At 34.3% G+C, this 17,531-nt stretch overlaps 6 protein-coding genes across 11 annotated transcripts in view; 3 read left to right on the top strand and 3 right to left on the bottom strand.

Annotated features, from left to right (window-relative positions):
- Nucleotides 1–780, bottom strand: part of LOC108973845 — a 4,527-nt gene extending 3,747 nt beyond the window's left edge. For both annotated transcript variants that reach the window (XM_018941347.1, XM_018941346.1), the window contains exon 1: nucleotides 662–780. In XM_018941347.1, coding sequence (XP_018796892.1) covers nucleotides 662–691 — 30 coding nt within the window. In that variant the 5' untranslated portion in view covers nucleotides 692–780. The remainder of the gene's footprint in view (nucleotides 1–661) is intronic.
- Nucleotides 781–4,490: 3,710 nt separating this feature from the next.
- Nucleotides 4,491–7,258, top strand: LOC108973846. Its single transcript, XM_018941348.1, has 3 exons — nucleotides 4,491–4,672; nucleotides 6,895–6,977; nucleotides 7,048–7,258. The coding sequence occupies exons 1-3, from the start codon at nucleotides 4,643–4,645 to the stop codon at nucleotides 7,163–7,165; spliced, it is 231 nt and encodes a 76-aa protein (XP_018796893.1). The 5' UTR covers nucleotides 4,491–4,642; the 3' UTR covers nucleotides 7,166–7,258.
- Nucleotides 7,259–7,783: 525 nt separating this feature from the next.
- LOC108973843 (U6 snRNA-associated Sm-like protein LSm6) lies at nucleotides 7,784–8,269 on the top strand. Its single transcript, XM_018941344.1, has 2 exons — nucleotides 7,784–7,951; nucleotides 8,021–8,269. Exons 1-2 carry the CDS (start codon nucleotides 7,861–7,863, stop codon nucleotides 8,167–8,169), a joined length of 240 nt encoding a protein of 79 aa, XP_018796889.1. The 5' UTR covers nucleotides 7,784–7,860; the 3' UTR covers nucleotides 8,170–8,269.
- An 8-nt stretch (nucleotides 8,270–8,277) lies between these two features.
- On the bottom strand, nucleotides 8,278–8,879 carry LOC108973842. Its single transcript, XM_018941343.1, has 2 exons — nucleotides 8,777–8,879; nucleotides 8,278–8,712 (listed from the first exon to the last, which is right to left on the bottom strand). The coding sequence occupies exons 1-2, from the start codon at nucleotides 8,816–8,818 to the stop codon at nucleotides 8,299–8,301; spliced, it is 456 nt and encodes a 151-aa protein (XP_018796888.1). The 5' UTR covers nucleotides 8,819–8,879; the 3' UTR covers nucleotides 8,278–8,298.
- A 410-nt stretch (nucleotides 8,880–9,289) lies between these two features.
- LOC108973840 (monocarboxylate transporter 12) lies at nucleotides 9,290–13,707 on the bottom strand. Of its 3 annotated transcripts, XM_018941341.1 has the most exons (8): nucleotides 11,914–12,244; nucleotides 11,526–11,705; nucleotides 11,245–11,414; nucleotides 10,919–11,185; nucleotides 10,651–10,857; nucleotides 10,240–10,584; nucleotides 10,019–10,184; nucleotides 9,290–9,950 (listed from the first exon to the last, which is right to left on the bottom strand). In XM_018941341.1, exons 3-8 carry the CDS (start codon nucleotides 11,323–11,325, stop codon nucleotides 9,580–9,582), a joined length of 1,437 nt encoding a protein of 478 aa, XP_018796886.1. In that variant the 5' UTR covers nucleotides 11,326–11,414; nucleotides 11,526–11,705; nucleotides 11,914–12,244; the 3' UTR covers nucleotides 9,290–9,579. The 3 variants fall into 3 exon arrangements, with proteins under 3 accessions (XP_018796886.1, XP_018796885.1, XP_018796884.1); XM_018941340.1 differs by lacking the exons at nucleotides 11,526–11,705; nucleotides 11,914–12,244 and adding an exon at nucleotides 13,612–13,707; XM_018941339.1 differs by lacking the exon at nucleotides 11,526–11,705 and having other exon boundaries at nucleotides 11,751–12,244.
- A 1,130-nt stretch (nucleotides 13,708–14,837) lies between these two features.
- Nucleotides 14,838–17,531, top strand: part of LOC108973848 (ubiquitin carboxyl-terminal hydrolase 31) — a 32,227-nt gene continuing 29,533 nt past the window's right edge. For all 3 annotated transcript variants that reach the window (XM_018941352.1, XM_018941351.1, XM_018941350.1), the window contains exon 1: nucleotides 14,838–15,976. In XM_018941352.1, the coding sequence (XP_018796897.1) occupies nucleotides 15,320–15,976 (657 nt within the window). In that variant the 5' untranslated portion in view covers nucleotides 14,838–15,319. The remainder of the gene's footprint in view (nucleotides 15,977–17,531) is intronic.

Below are 17,531 nucleotides of genomic sequence, written 5' to 3'. Positions count from 1 at the left end.
AGAAATTAGGCAACTCCTCACGGAATGGAAAATTGTCGTCTAATGTCGCCAAATTATAATATAATGCAATCGAACTATGGAGTAATTATTGGTCAAAATTTCGTTTCGAGTAAAATATGGATTTGGAAAATTTCAAAATGCAACAATCACAAAATCAATATTTCACGGGAGTAAGAGTAGTAAATTCATGAACTCAAATTCAGTTTCAAACGTTGCCACCACTTTTCGTAACCATATAGAGTATCAGTCACAGCAACACTGAGAAAATTTGCGACAATGAAATGAATGAACTTCTGCTGGTGAGAAGTACACTTCTGTACATACATATATACACCACTTTGGACGAATTATCACTTCGCCAAAAGATAAGCTTTTTAAAACACAAATAGGCAGATTAATTGGAATAAAAAGTGCTTTCATTTAGCATCGTAGAACTCTTTGCTGCAAAGGTTGTTAGGTGCTGCTTAATTTATAAAAAAAAACACAAAATCTCCTTATAGATAAGTAAAAAAACACAAAAATCCAGTTTGTCGCTTAAGTCTTTTGWTTSTCATTTAATTAATGTTCGAATGCCTTTAGTTCATATTATGTGCAATTATTTTGCTTCACAGCGCATATTTTACTATCAGGAGTAAGTAAGAAAACCAGCAACAAAACTTACAAGCACATATTTGCACCAATCTATTAACATTTCAGCACAATTTTAATTCACAAAAAGAAWAAATTAAAAAAGTTAAAGCAATTTTCGCAATTTGATATGTCAAAACTCCAATCCACGCTAACACCAATCAGCAACTAATAAGYAATGCATTCAACCAACTTCGACTTCAGCAAACATTTGCGCTCATATGGAAGAGTGGAGCTGTAGATATGTAACTRTATTTTGAGCATATGAAGATTGAATAAGAAACAACGCTTGTGGCGTATTTGTGCGAAAATCGAATTTCGAGCGAAAAGTGAGAAGATAACGTCTATTACATACACACACATGTAGCCATACATAATTACATGTGTTAAAAGTATTTTGTATTATACCCAACAGACATTGTGACCAAAGGCGGTGGCGTATGAGACTTAAAAAATTTTGAAGAAAATAATTTTATACTTGTTTGTTGGCCGACGCACATGGAGTAATCACCTTCCAGAGAATTTTTTTATTTTTTTTCAAATGAAACACAAATGCCTTCAGGGGTATAAATATTGCTCATTGAATATCTTTTGTAAAACTGGACTTTAGATAAGGCGCGGCAATGCACCTGTTACACATGCACAGATCAATTTTGAGCGCAGCAACTCATATTGAAGCCACAAAGCCAAACTTGTTTATTTATTTAGCTTATTTACACATTTGCCTAATGGGCTGAAACGCTTATGCGCTCTCCATTGACTATTTTAAAAGAAAGTGATGACCATTGTGGACTTACTCACTGACTTATAACAACTTGAATACCGATCAAGAGAAATAAATTCCCATTCGGAAGCATTTAGTCTTGAATCAGTTCCTGTTAAGCTCTTCCTATTTGGGTTAAACTCAAACCATATTTTTACTTTTATTTTAATCAAAATTTTCATTGACGAAAACAAAGGCATTTTATGACTGTTGTTGTAGCTTTAAAGTCTTTATATTTATATGCATGCTTAAGCATATATTTTCGAGTTCAAACGATCGGGCTCATAAAAAAAAGTTAATAGACTTACCTACATGTGTCTAAAATAACAGCAAGGGCTTAGACGCTGACTTGCTACACTTTAGGTTTTGACCCGCTGATGGGCAACGTGCGTCCTAGCATAGCATTTACGCAAGTCTAATGGAAACCCTGACAGCGCACATAAGCACTTGTAAAAATATTTTTATTGTTGAGATTGTAGTTGTCAAGCTCCAACGTTTTCATATTAATTGTAAACGGCAGGCAGCGGGCTTTTAATGAGCGGTCTACAATTCTGTATAAGCAGCAAACTGTGGCACAAGTCTGATTATCAAAATTGCTTRAAATAAAAATAAAAATTTATAAAAAAATCTATTAGGACTACCTTGACTTTGTATACCTGTACCTTTGTATCGACGATAAGTAGCTATTTTTTTAGATAAACTCCATTATATACCAAGAGCTTTTTTTTAAGTATTTGTATTTCAAAATAACATCTGATCAAAAATGACCCGGACTAGTCCATTGAAACCACGGCTACTGAATCATTGATTATATTACAGAGTGCTGTCACTGTGGTCTACTCCATTCAGTTCAGGTCTTGAAGTCATCGAAAGCTTGTCTCATCCGAGTCGTTCATCCAGATTTGTTAATGACAGTAACATTGAAAAASTTAAARAAACAGTGCTTGAAAATCATCATATAGGCAACACAGATCTCAGCTATGGATCCCAACATTGCCTATGGATTAAATCAACACAGTTTGAATCATCTTTTGACAGTGAAGTGTATCAATACTAAACTCCTAACAAAAGACCCAAACTTGATAATAAGGCCTCATTTTTTGAATATGTTGGGGAAACAAAAATTCACTGAAGACCTTCCCAGTAGAGTCTTATAAGAAGTTTAAACAAAAATTGCGTTTATTGGCTCAGAAGCCTGTTTTGAAGGCGACAATAAAGCCTTTTGTCAGTCCGGGTCAATTTTGATCCGTAATTAATAATCTTTCGAGTAGTACTAACGCTCTAAATAGCTGAAGTTAAGCTGAATATTTCATACTTATCATGAATTTTAACTAAACTYTGAGAATTATTCATTATACACCCCAAAACGATAAATCTCAACTTTGCTAGCTAAATGTTGCACTCTCCATGTTTTTTTTTTATTTTTTTTGTTCACAGCGAGTAGTCCACTCAAATGACCTCGATTGGACGTTGCAGTAAAACGATGGTTTCATGTTGCATCCATTGTCGATTTGAATTTCGACGATCGAACTTTGGAATTATTCCATTTGAACTGCTCCAAGCATTGCTCAAAATCATTTTCCTAAACCGTTCATCCAACACCTTTCTTTTATGGCCCAGAGTAGAAGCTATCGGGGACACTCTCATCCGGTTTTCCAAAACAATTATTTTTTCATTTTTTGRGGAGTATTTTGCTGTTAAAACAAAGTGAAACTGTACTTCAATAGCAGTATAAACGGTAAACGTCACGCTTGCTTGGGAAGAAAGCTATATTTTCTGCTATTTGTCTATTTTCWAACATAAACCACAGTCTATTTACCTTCAGACACGCAAATCTAGTCCCAATGTTGTCACCAAGCTCACAGCAGACAAATATTTCAACAAAATAAAGAAAAATCGCCTGAATCTGGTCACTTTGCTCTGTCGATTGCATAATACATGGCAGTGGATGCATGCAATCTTTTTATTCGATTTTCAACACACAAAAGTACCAACGTCTTACACTCTCTTACATTGCTACCACCACTGGTATATGCAAAAATTTTATTGTTTTTATTTTCGTGCTTGAATACGCGCCTCAAGCCTTAACTTGGAGTCTCTTGCTGGCCTCTTTTTCCAAAAGGGCTTCGATGTAAAAACCTGATTTTCTGCACGTTTCGATTAATAGCATTTTTGAAATTCCCTAGCTTGCAATTGACTCTCTCGATTTCGCTCTGTTTGGCATACATACATCGATATGTAGATCATTTTACATTCACATTGAGTTGATTGCAAAATTCATAATATGACCTCGGTGTAAGTGAAAAGATGTATTATATGAGAGTGGGCGCTCCTGATTTCGGGCCATGGCCATATGCGCAATACTCATACTTTTTAAATACAAGAGAGTTGCACTTTCACTTTCATTTCTCTCATGCAGATGATCGCAAAATGTTAGAGAAAAAGCTGCTGAAGATTTACTTGATAAYTTTACTTGTTACTGTCTATTGTGTTATCTTGTGTTCTCAGTAAGAACTCTTGCATATTTATATTCAMACAGTTGAACTTTGCAGTGGGCTTAAAAATACTTTTGAGGTTAACTCTCACAGTGTAGAGCTGAAGTGTTAACAGATTTTTTCGAGCCCCTTCAAATATTCCCCACCTATTACACCACGTTAAAATCTAAAATAGTTTTTTTGTATCTTGAGAACAGGGTCAGTTGGAACTTCAATTGTTAGAGAAAAGTCAAGTCTGCGTTATTATGTTTTAGCATTCTGAACAGGTTGTCATTCTTCATTATTAGCAGACATTTGGTCCTAATTAAATACTAGACCTCATAGACTGTATATTGCATATCCCCCTGAAGCCAAAGGTCCATAATATCCAACTTGCATTTCAGCAAAATTAAAAGCCGAGATTTCAAGTATAGCTGATCGCTTAAAACTGACACTTGCGAGTAGCTTTTAAAGAGCTATTTAGTGAGTTGCGCTCTCACCTTAACCTTCTCTTTATTTTCTTCGCATTTTCCATGCATCTCTTCTCAAACTAAATAAGCTTCGCATAATCAACCAGTTAGCTTCTTGGCTCATACTACTAACCAACATAACGACAGAGACAAATTTAGTAACCAACCTGACGTGCAGGAAGACACTGCCAAAGCAGCAAAGCGAGTTACGGCCGCGAAGAAACCAAACGTGTGAAAAGAACGAAATTACAACGAACAAAGCGGAAGTGGTGCATAGTTTTCAAAATCGTTAAAGAAAATTAGCAGAAATGGCGAAATTGGTGGCAATTTTCTTGCACGTAAGTGTGAAGTGTGGCAATTAACCTTAAAATGGGCGCAAGCAGGTGCGCTTGCAAAGTGTTTGATGCGAAATGGACGGCCGTTATGTAGGTCAGCGATYTGCTCATTTGTTGCATAGCATAGCTTAGGCATAACATAACATGCACGCGTAACATCGTTTAATGTGTTTTTAATAAGAAATTATTGAAAAATCTCGCGGCTTTTACTTGGACTGATGTGTTTTAATTTTTGATATAATTTCTACATCCGAAAGCACATACTTACCRAGCTTGTTTGTAAGCGCACACTTTGAAATGGCATAGCCATAGCGAGACGCAGCAGCACGGCAGTGCACCGCCGTCTATGCGCATGCCAACAGCAGGCAAACAAAGTTAGTAAGTGAGCAAAGTACGAGTTCGCCGCGGTACGTGCTGYGGCCTCCACTGCCAATTGTCACTTTCGAAAACTGTTTTTGTTTGAGGCGTTGCTTTACGATGTGTTTGGAATTTCAATTGTTAGAGAAAAGGCAAAGTGAAGCTTTGCGCTCTCCAATTTTCTGATACGCCTCGAAGGGGCGCCATGTAAAGCCGACATTAAGTGCCGTATCACGAATTATTTCAAAACCACTAAATGGCAGTCGCAAGCTTAGGTGGTTGACAGTTTTTTAGGCCAGCGCAAAGTGCACATAAATGTTTTTATGCACACGGCGGAGGGCATAAAAATAGGTACAGCCTTCAGCTGTATGGTAGCTTCAATAGTATTGAGGTTCATTGAAAGAAGGGACTTATAATATCCAAACTTTGGGAAAGCATTAAAAAATTAAGGAAAGTGAAATCGCAGCTCTTCACAATTTCTCAAAATAATCCCAAGAGTATTTGGTAGGATGTATTAAGAATTTTTTTTTTTTCATATATACAAACATATATGACAGCGGTCAATAAAAGTTTTGTTTGGTTTTTTGTTTTCATTCTCAGGGAATCGAAAAAAACTTTTCGTATTTCTAATCAAATTTCATTTTTTTTTTTTTTTTTTTTTTTTTTTTTTTTTTTTTTTTTTTTTTTTTTTTTTTTTTTTGATTTTATATATTTATAATGATTCCATCAGTGTAAAGCTTTTCTGGTTTCTAGGGGAAAAACTGCGACAAGTAATTTTCAAAGGCTTTTCTTGAAGCGAACTTGGTAGTCCGACGGTGCAAGTTCGAGGTTATATGGTGGATGCATAGAAGCTTCCAAACCAAGMTCTCGAARTTYTTGCCGAGTCATCAAAGATGTGTGTGGTCTAGCATTGCCGTGATGGAAGACGAAGCCCTTCTGYTGATCAGTTTTGGYCGATTTTTATCCATTGCTTGCTTCAATCTCATCAGTTGTTGACAATAAAATGTAGAATCAATCTTTCGAGCAGGCTGGAGCAGCTCATAGTGTATGRTTCCTTTCCAATCCCACCAAACACTCAGTATAACCTTTCAATGCGTCAATCCTGGCTTTGCAACCATTTGTTGAGCTTCACCACGCCCTTGGACCTTGATCTTTTTCGCACATTATTGTCGTATTTGATAAATTTTTCGTGTTTTGATACCATTCGCTACTGAAATGATTTGATTTCATTTCGTTTCAGCAAAGAATCGCAGATGTTAATTCGGTGCATTAAGTTTATGAAACAAAAATATATCTACTTATGTGCAAGTAAATCTGCAGAAATAGCACACTCCTATTTCTATGTTCGCAACTGTATTTCTGTTATTTATGATGCAAAGTGAGCATGAATGATATGTGACATTACACCATTTCGAAATGAGCYTTAAAAATTATAGCAAAAAATTATTTCTTCAATATTTCCAAAATTAAAATAAACATATCATATTCATATAAGTATACACTGAAAATCTGTGTACATATTTTCCCGATTTCTCTCTTAAATTCAGCCACCTTACTTTCTTACGGTTTACTGCACTTTAATTTTGGTTTTTAGAGTTTCGAAAACATAACTCTTATAATGCTGACTATATATGTATATGAAGATACATACACACAAACTAATACATATGTACATATGTAKATGAATTACTATTTCCTAGTGTCATAAAATTCGCAACTGAAGTGGTTTAGAGTCAGCAATTGAGTTATCAGATGAGTTAATCTTCAAATATATAATTAAAATGCTTTTAAATGATGTTGTAGTAAATTTTGTTGTACTTAGTTTTGAAAATGTTTGCCTTCCTCTTACTTTCTTTTCTATTATTTAGCTGCTGTTTTTCATGGYTTGTACTTGGCAATTTGGCTCCGCCACTGTGCAACCGCGCGCTCCGAATTTCCAATACTTTGAGCGGTAAGAAAGTACAATAATAAACTCAAAGTCTTTCTGAAATAATTTAACAAATAAATTCTTTACATTACAGTCCCAAATATCGCTATCCTTACTATGACGAGAACGGACGAGGCAAACTACTCTATGGCTATGGCGGTCCGGATTTATACCAATACAAAACTTACACACCTCTGGAAGGCATACATTAGTCAATGTCGCTGTCAACCGTCGATAGACTTAGACAAACACCCGTAGATATTTAGTTCTTAACAATAATATTAATTTATTTTAATGACAAAAGTTTGTTCCGATTTAATTTTGTTTAGAATTTTAATCACATACAAATAAACTTATGGTAAAACTTAAAATTAGTAACCACGCTGCCTACTTTTTTCGATGAAAAATTCCCCTTGCGAATTAAGTTATTACTTTAAATATTTTTCAAATCGATAACTCGCAATCAAAAGTGYTTCTTTAAATTCAAACTAGTCACTTGAGGAGTAGTCTTAATACAATCCACTGATTCAAACAGAAATAGAAACGTAATATTTGTGTGACTGGGTGACAAAATACACCACGCAAAGTTTTGTATATTTTAATATACCTTATACCTWAAAAGCTGCGTTTTCCTTCGAAAATTTTATTCAATAATTTTCATTTTTTCTTATTAGAATTATAAATCTTTTCAAACTGGCCATGCATTTTGTTCGAACATGTTTTTAATATAACGTAAATATCAAACAGCCTGGCAAGGCGGCAATTAAAATGCATTATATCAAAATATGGCAGCACTAAACGTGGTGAATAATATATTCCTTCCATAGCAAAATTGCACAAAATGTTAGTTATTGTTAGTACATACTGCTTGTAAGAAAATCTTTCTGCAAAATTGATTTAAKTTAATATGTCACGCAAAGAAGCACTCTCACAGTTCATTAATCAGATACACGGGCGTCCCGTCGTGGTTAAGCTAAACAGCGGCGTTGATTACCGTGGTAAGTAAACTGAATCCTGTCCTGCACCAAAGGTTGGTGGTTTCACACAGCTGCCGGTCTTTATTKTAGGTGTTCTGGCCTGCCTGGATGGCTACATGAATATAGCGCTCGATCAAACGGAGGAATATGTTAATGGGCAGCTCAAAAATAAGTATGGCGATGCATTTATACGTGGTAACAATGTGCTATATATTTCCACCCAAAAACGGCGTGTATGAGAGACTTAAATGAAACTTAACATCTTTTCACAAATTCGGAATAAAAAAGTTTTGTACTTGACTAATACGTAGTGTAAAATAAATAACTAAATTATAGTAAGTAATACTTTTGTATTGTATAGTGTTAATTTAGCGCGTGGGGTAATACGGTGTGCCAAAATCGTTTGGAATTGCACCTTGCTGCCTCAGTTGTTGCAATGTGTATCCACGACCTAACATATCTACCAAATTCACACCATGTTTGCCATAGCGACTTTCGAAATATGGGCGCCATGCACGCCCAAAATGTGGATTAAACGGTATCTCACTCTTCCGTGTGAATGGCGATGTGCCTAAAAATAAGTGCTCTATGTAATCCAAGACGGCCTTCTTCTTCTGAAAGTGTTCTAGAAGCAGATTTGCCTGTCCGGCTGTTTTTGGATTCTGCGATGGTAAATTCCGAAAATATTCATAGTTTCTCAAGTCCACATTTTGTAAATCGACTATATCGAGAATGTCATGCAGCAATGCTTGTGAGCTTTGTTGTTGCAAAAGTAGCAAGCACTAAATAAATGAAATATTCTCTAATAAATCTCGTTTTATAGTCAATTAAGAATAATAATTTTACCGCCACAAATGCTATAACATTAATTTTTTGGAAATTCTGCATTTTTCTTCTGAATTAAACTGCTACTTGCTGCGTACCGATGTAAACTGAATATAATAAAAATCAATTGATTACGTGAAACCTCTGAATTAATAGTGTCATTTATCTTATTGCAAAATGTACAAAATATTGTTGCAAAATGCATTGCGACAACAATTACACTATGCGTCCCTATTATTTGCAGCACACATTGACTGGCTGCGTGGAGTGTAGACATTTTTTTACTAATTAGTATTCTATGCACAATGCCTATGACGTTTTATTGTGTTTTCAGCGTATACGAAATTATGTGCCGTATTATTTGTTAACACTCGATTAAATATTTTGTTTGTTAACTCCGCTTCCCCAGATGGCCAAAGGTAAGTAAATGTAAACAAACATAAACATAATAGTAAATTCAATATTTATGTATTTTTTTAATTTCGAAGTCTGATTAATATTTTTTAATTAAAAAATACTATAGTTAAAGTATATAAAATAGTCTTGCATACTTATATGTACAATAATTATAAATATCTTGCAATTCATACTATATGAATTGCGGGCATTGGCATAATTTTATATTGTAAAATATCACATATAAAGTCTAGTTATCGCAGACTTCATTAATCTCCAATAAATGTTAATTTACCTTAATTCATTTACTTATATAAATAGGTGCACACATGCATTTATAGTAATGAATTATTAAATTCAAAATGGTTTTTTTAAAACCATAAAAGTAATACTGTGTCCATCCCCGGTGCTTTGGCAACTTTAGATGTTCAGCATACGCTCATTTTGTTGTATTCTTCTCTTTCTGCTGCTGCCGCCTTTCTTGCTYTCTGACTCTTCCGGTACTGGCAGAAAAGCTCTGGAGCCCAAACCAATACAACCAGCAACAGTAAAATATTTTGCGCATGCAAACACAGTATGTAAGAGTGTGTATAATCACGTATCCAACCAAGCAGTTGGCCAACTGTAATAACCAGCACAGCTTTGGCGATCATATTCAAACCCAAGCCACCTGGTAGTTTTTCTGGTCGACAATGACTGGAAATTGTTAGATTATTGTTCAACACTGTGGCCGATTTGGTCATGCCAGTAAAAATTGACATCACAATGATTGTGGTCATATCCATAGATTCGGCAAGGGCTAAATTCGAAATGATAAATTATTAAGTTACTATTCTACAATGAAATAAAGTAAACCAAGCACTATACCTGCACGTGAAATAAGCAAACCCACCGTTCCCAATAGGAATACAAGACGATAGGGTATTTTCAACTTGTCAGTGATGCAGGGCAATAAAAGTCGACATATAATATCGGCGCCAGCCACCGTAGACATGCACGTTGCTGTATTGAAGGACGAAAGTCCAACTGAATACTAAGGAAATAGATGATTAAAAAACACATATAAAGATAAGGACTTTGTAACAAACCTGCAAGAAATGCGGAAACAACATAGTGAAYTGTATGGTGGATGTGTACACTAAGCCCATGCCAACAATAATACTCCAGAAGGTCGTATCTCTGAGTAATTCTAAATCCATAGCTTGCACCAATCGCTGGGTCACATTATTACAGCAATGCTCTGAAGATGCACTCACATTTGCATTCGCCGGTTCTTTGTTCATCAATTTATTGTTTTCAACTTCATTTACTTTGTATTGTGGTGGTGCAGTTTTGTTTTTCTCATCATCTATTGATAACAATAGACGCACATGTTGACGATTATTGTGCCTCATTGGAGGATCTAGTGGTTTTAGCAACGCAGCACCAATTAGCTGTAATTAATATAACATTTTGTTAGAAATAATAAAAAAAAACCACTAAATATTAAGCAAACTTACGCCAATTAAAGAAAATAGTGACATGGCAAAGACAGTGGTTCGAAAACCATAGTTATCTAGAAGTAAGCGTACTACATGCGGTACAGTCACCTGACCGACCCCAGAACCGGCTAAAGACAGTCCCACAGCGCGACCACGTTTTGTGCTAAAGTACGAATTAATAGCCATAAATGTGGATGGTGTTATTAAACCGAGTCCAAGACCAACCTTCAATAAATTTCGAAATAATAAAATATTTATTTTTAGTAAATATAAAGTTTTGACTCACAAATAAACTGTAGCCAACAATAAAGTGCCAGCTTTCCGTTGCGAATGCACAAAGCAGCAAACCAAACGAAACAAACAAAATCCCAGCCGCTGCGACATTACGCTGCTTAAAGGTTTTTATAGCCGGTCCAATAAATAAACCGGAAAAATTCAATGTCAAACTGCTTAAATTTAAAATTAATGCTGCCGTGAAAGTTTGCTCCTGCATACTTTTTAATTTAGCACCGAATAGCAAACCGAAAACAGAGTGTATATATTGATTTGTCATCTAAAAGTGAAATAATGCACATTTATCATAAATTTATATTGCACAAATTTTATACTTACATTTATCAATGCCACAGCGCCTACAATAACCCATCCCCGGCCGCCGTTTGGCACAGTTGCATACGTCTGTGCAGCATCCATGATAATGMGCTTGTAATAGCAATACGACTAAATTTTACGTTTTTTGTGCGCGTTTAAAAATTGTGTTTTTTTATTAATGAAAACAGCGACTGAAATGAAGTAAACATTGGTGTGTTAAATGTGCATCATTTACTGTGTAATATAAACGCTTCATTATTATTTAGTCTGCCTTTGTGGATTTCGTGATATTTTTTATTTACCTGATAAGCTAATTTGATGCATAGATAAGATATGAATATACATATGTACATAAGTCTCTTTTAGCTACGCAAACCGAATGCTGTAAATCGTGAWTATACTATATTTCATCACTAGATGCCATTTGTACAATTGAATTAAATCTCCACTTAACAGCACGGTGTGCGAGTAAACAATTTTGACTAAAATGTTTTCCAAATTATATTTATTTATGCATATGTACTAACCTGACCGTTTTTAACGTAAATGTAATGTATAGCAGCTGGACACAAGGCTATATATACATGCATATATGTATATATATATATGTATATATTCTTTACTATTTTAAGAATTTAAAGCCTACTCCAGCATCATTTTATTTTTGACTTTATATTTCTTCAWACATACATAGCGCATATAAAGCTGTATGAAAAGTAACTACAACTTTGTGCACTGTCATYTAATATTGCATTCAATCGTATTTAGCCACTGCTCTTTTATTCACGCATTGTCCCCTTCAGTAACTAAATAAACAAAAACGTTTACTTGTTTACACTCACTGGGACCGAAGCACTTAAAATTTCTTTTTTGGTACTAAAAATATAATAAACATTAGAATGGGTTGCCAGACTATCCAATAATGAGATTTATCTAGTTTGTAAATCTTTGGGGAGTTAATTGGGCATTTCATTTCAACTTTTAGCAATTTGATATTAGTGTTTTATGCAAAYATCGACGAAAAGCATCAATATGCTTTTGTTGATTAAACGCAAGGACAACTTAATATATTCATTGTAAATTTAAATTTGAATCGCAGAATATTGGAATATGCATTGCAAACTCTATTACAGAATTCATATACTAGTTTGCGCACCATCTAACGGTGGAGAGTGAGTTTTATGGCAACGGAAGGCGCTTTTTCAAAGAATTGATTGAGTTATTTTCAAAACAATTTCGTTAYATAATTTTTGTTTAAATATTTAATAATAGATCASTCTCAATATTTATATGAAAGTTCATGTTCTRGCGACTAACCACTTCAATCCGGTTAGTTACTATTACACTTTGAAATATATAAATAAATCAATAACAACATCTGCCAACGAAAATAAGCTAGGTAACGTGCAATTGTACACCGCGGGCACAATCTGCTCTTCGTACCTACATACATACATATGTACATATACATCTTCATACATATATGTATCTCGATTCATCTTGGCTGATGACCGTTATCAGTATCAATTAATGCAGCAAAATAGCCTTTGTATATTGAGCATGATTCAAAAATAAATAAAAAAWTGTAGAAACATCATTATTTTGACGACTGGAGCGGCACAAGTGGACGGACAGACTACACAAGTCGACGGGGCCCCAACGAGTGCGTACTTTTCTGGCTAATCCAGTTTAATCTGGTTTCGAAGTGGATTTTAACATTACGACGAACACTCTTATCAGCAGAGTTTAGTTTTTGTTTTCTGTAATGAAATGAAACCAGTTTAAAATGGCTAGCCATAGTCTGTTGTCTTCGAATTAAACGCTAATAAGTTTATTTACTTTTTGCCTAAGAAACTTAATCACATTGCAACATATCTACATACATACTTATACTAGAAAAATCGGGTATTTTTTGGCATCCGGAGGTAATCGGTGCGTGACATCCAATTAAATTAATTATTTTGTGCAAAGCGRCAAAAAATATTTGTTTACTTAAATTTTTGGGGTCAGATCTCAGATCAAGCCATTTAAAGTAGATCACATTTGTTCAGTTAGAGGTACATAGGTAGTATAAAACGGAATGGAAAAATTGCAATTGGGACAGGAGTCCTTTATGAACTATTTTTACACATACATACATACTAAGTAGGGGTATAGACACATCAGATGAAATTAAAACTATTCTATATATGTATATAATTACACACCTTCCAATTGTCTTTCATTGTGATTACTAAATTAAATTCTCCTATAAATGTAATATCAAAGAGATAAAAAAGCGCMATTGCATAATTACAGTTTGTTTACCGTAACACATAATAAACTGTCTTAAGACGTCACTAGGAGCCACCAACATAAAGACAAAAACATATAACAATATTAACTCACTTTTTACTGAGGAATATCACTTTTTCAAATTAACGAATTCAACTTTTGAATGAAATACGAGTATTTAATCACTTTCTATTAACACTGCTTTTCGCTTCGCAGTTGCGGACTGAATGAGGTATATTTAAGATTGTGAGAAGATCTTATAAGGCTAGCGCTTAGCGCACGTTATCTTTGTTTTGCCGAATATAAGCATAACTAAAAAATATTATATTTTGACAAATCTTTTTTACGTGTGCAAATACTAAAGATGACATCTTAATTGCACTTCAATAGCTCGGGTTAGTTAATTTCCCATTTCTGGATTTGATTTTCAGTTCTATTTTGTGCTTAGCATTTATTTATTATTATTATTTTTTTTTTTCTTATGAGAAACTAAATATGGTTGTTGTCTCTAAATAACTTTAACACAATTAAATTTATTTGATATTAAAGGTAATATGTTTTGAAATTCAACCAATAATTTCTAAATGAGAATAATACTCTTTACTTTATTAATTTATAAAACCGACATAGATCTATGCGAAGGGGAATGCAATATTGAATTAATTTTCAGAAAACGTTGACATAAAAGAAAAAATAACTGTTTTCTAAAGTAGTAAGTTGAAACTACCCAGCAGACACAAGCACCGAAACTACAATACATTGAAAGCATATGCAAGGAAACTAGCACTTACACCTCGTCAACCTTCTAAGCCCATCTCTTGAGAAATATATAGACACAGGCACAAAAGAGTTTTTGCTTGAATTTTAATGCGGAATAAGAATTTCAGAGAAACATTAAAAAAATATCTCTACTAACATAAATTTYATAATCAATAGAAACTGTAAATACACAAAAAACAACACTGTTACGAACACGTCAGAAYTTGCATATATTGAATCTACTACGATATGTAATCTAATAAGAAATGCACAGAGTTACCTTACTTTTAAAAATGTTTTGTTTTTTTCTTATTCTACGATTTATCGATATATTTTTCAGTTTGTTGCGGTACTCATTTCAAATTAATGCTTTGAATTAAGTAGAGAAAAARTTTGTTTATGTCGATTGGAAACATTAAAGCTAATAATATTAATTTATACTCATTCATTGATCATGAACAAAAATGCAACTCTTAATTGTATAGATTARTCTGGCAACTTACGCCGCCGCAAAATCTTTGGCGGCGCTGTAATCTTTTTGTTACACTTATTTCGCTTTCATTGTGGATTTCGGTGCGCGACTGACGAGAACACTAAAAAGTGGGCGAATGTCCATTCGTTGAATATTGAATTGAGGGCAGAAAAGTTTTGCAGATTATCGTGAAAACATTTGCTTTAGAAAACTTCTAAAGCCAAATGCAATAAATAATTCTATAAGTGTTTAATCTATCGTTATTTGCATATGAAAGGAAGTTTGGGTGTTGCATAGCAAGGCGAAATATAAAAGAAAAAATAGAAACTAGAAAAGGGGAGAAATCGTGAAGCGGAAAGTTTCCAAGTTGTTGGTGGAAAAAAAGCAAAGTAGTGACGAAGAGAACGTGAAAACAAAAAAGTACGAAACAAAGCAARAAATTATAATATTCATAGAAAATATCGTCAATTAAATACAAAAAAATATTCCCATAAATACGTGAATTGGAATGCTGTTCGCATTTGCAGTGCAATTTTAAGAAAAGCAAGCCATTTATGTAAAACTCATAGTTTTCATAATTTGACATCGAAGATGGTTACAAAAGAAGAAACGCCTGGGAAAGTGGGCGCTACGCCTTCATCAACGAACRTATCCACTGATAATAGAAACTCCGACGTAACAAATGACGCGCAACAACAACAACAGCAACACCAACATGTACAACTTCCAAAAGCTTCGGCAGCGCCGCAAGTGATCATTGTGCCTGCATCCCAACCAACTACGGCAGCCAATAATGCCGCCAAGAAAATAAGACGAGCTTTCTCTATGCCAAGGAATCCCTTCCGGTGGTCGCGCAAATTCAAAACTTCCAACTCGCCTGCAGACAATGCGAGTAGTGCTGGTGGAAGCAATTCTGCGATATCGTCGTGTGTTGGTGGGGGACGTGGGCGCGCCGGTAGTATCGTTTCACTAAGCAGCTACGAAGCCATTTGTAAGGACACTAATGGTGGAAATGGAAATGGTGGTGTAGTAAGTGSCACACGTGAATCTAATGCGAGCGGCAGTATAAAAAGAGATGCTGTTGGCAAAGTTAGTGATCAAAAAATAGTAAATGGTAAACCAGTTTCCGGTGGAAATGAGAGCAACAACAACGCGGCCACAAATACAAATCGTATCTTAAGGCGTTCATCTTTCAGAAAATTTCTAAATCGTATTGCACAGCATGTCAGCACGTCAATTAATGTTGGGGTAAGTGCAATGTTTTTCATATGTATGTATTTGATGGTGATTTCGGTGTTGAATAAATAAATATTAATACCAATACGTTTTACAAAATCTTCTTTTCGAGTGGTCAATGATTCTATTGGTATTTGGTCAAAATTATAGAATTAGTGTTTATTTGAACTCGGCAGCCTAAAGTGAATGCCCATTTGCCTCCATAATAAAGAAATAAGCACTTTACAATGTCTGATGCAATAGTGAATTTAATGCCCAGTAGAGTGCGTGTTTGTTTATTCTTTTGCTGCTGCTAGTCATCTTGTTGGTGTTTTTAAAGAATCACTGTTTGCTTTTACTGGAATTTTCCTTCCGGAATGTGTGTCAAGCAGTGACATGACGCAAAAAGGCTTTGGCGCCTCTATTGTTGCAGCTAAATGTTTACATTTAAAAAAAAATGCACTTACAATCGCGCGAGACTGATTGAATTTTGTTGCTACAACAACAACAACTGTACAAATACAAAATTCATTATTTTAAAAGTTAAAAAAAAAAATTATGTTTTCGTACAATTATAAAAAGAGAGATTTCGAAATACTAGACTCTAAAGTGTAATATTGAGATAAAAAGGCATTGTGGCATTTCTGTTATTATTTGAATTTTTATTGATAATGATTTAATATGTACGTATATGAAATGAAGTTTAAAGTGTTTGCTATACTTAATGAAGGAGAGAAAATAATGTTGAAATACATTTTTGTATGTATCGTTAAATACATTCTTTCATCAAATAATATTAAAAACAACTCCACAACTAGAAACTAGTTAGTCGCCGACTGTGTGACTTTTCCAAATACATACGTTACTTTAGGTTTTGGAATCCCCCGAGAATGCAAATGTCAGATTTCATGTAGAAAGCAGCCGAATTCGAATTAGTTCTCAACTTTACAAAACAGTTTTCTTGGATGTTAGACCCTTAGACTTAGTCAAATAAAGTAACCCATTAGAAAATGAATCCATAATTGGTACAAGTCGCATATGTTTTTGTACAAGTCTATTAGTTTTCGCTCCAATTGGATTTATTTCAATTATATTAAGTATATATATGTGAAAAACGCCATTGTACGAACCAACGTACGAAAAAGATTTATTTTTAATGCATACTCGGCATGCAACTGCTAAGAAGTTAATAACAGTAAATTTTCGAAGYTCAAATTATCGTCGTATGTAGAATTGGAGATTTAAAGAAAATTCGGACGGACTTTACAATGTCCACGTCACTTAACACCTTTGTTTTGCTAAAATGCAATATTAAACTCTTTGTCAGCCTTTTGTTGAGTGTCTGGTTGTTTGCCTTGTTTACGTTTGTTGTTTTTAGTATTGGGTCGGTGATTCACGCTGAAAACATTCCTGCCATAGTATGAGAATGCTATTTACTTTCACCCCTTCTTGCGTGCATTTGCCACAGCAGGCATGAGGCATGAAAAGTAAAGTCATTTCAAMATAGTTTCAAATTGGAATGATTTTCAGAATTAACTTTAATTCGCAGCATATTTTTTTAAAATAATTTATTTTATCAGAATTCTCA

The sequence above is a fragment of the Bactrocera latifrons genome, unplaced genomic scaffold, assembly GCF_001853355.1.
Source record: "Bactrocera latifrons isolate USDA-ARS-PBARC rearing strain unplaced genomic scaffold, ASM185335v1 scaffold_503, whole genome shotgun sequence".
Classification (NCBI taxonomy): domain Eukaryota; kingdom Metazoa; phylum Arthropoda; class Insecta; order Diptera; family Tephritidae; genus Bactrocera; species Bactrocera latifrons.
This window is presented reverse-complemented; position numbering and strand designations above follow the sequence as displayed.

What these genes read in the sequence shown, in the direction of transcription:
- LOC108973843 (XM_018941344.1), top strand. Translation starts at nt 7,861, where the DNA reads ATGTCACGCAAAGAAGCACTCTCACAGTTCATTAATCAGATACACGGG.
- LOC108973842 (XM_018941343.1), bottom strand. Translation starts at nt 8,818, where the DNA reads ATGCAGAATTTCCAAAAAATTAATGTTATAGCATTTGTGGCG. An exon ending in ATGTTATAGCATTTGTGGCG is followed by an intron (nt 8,713 to 8,776) that starts GTAAAATTATTA and finishes TCATTTATTTAG; the next exon opens with TGCTTGCTACTTTTGCAACA.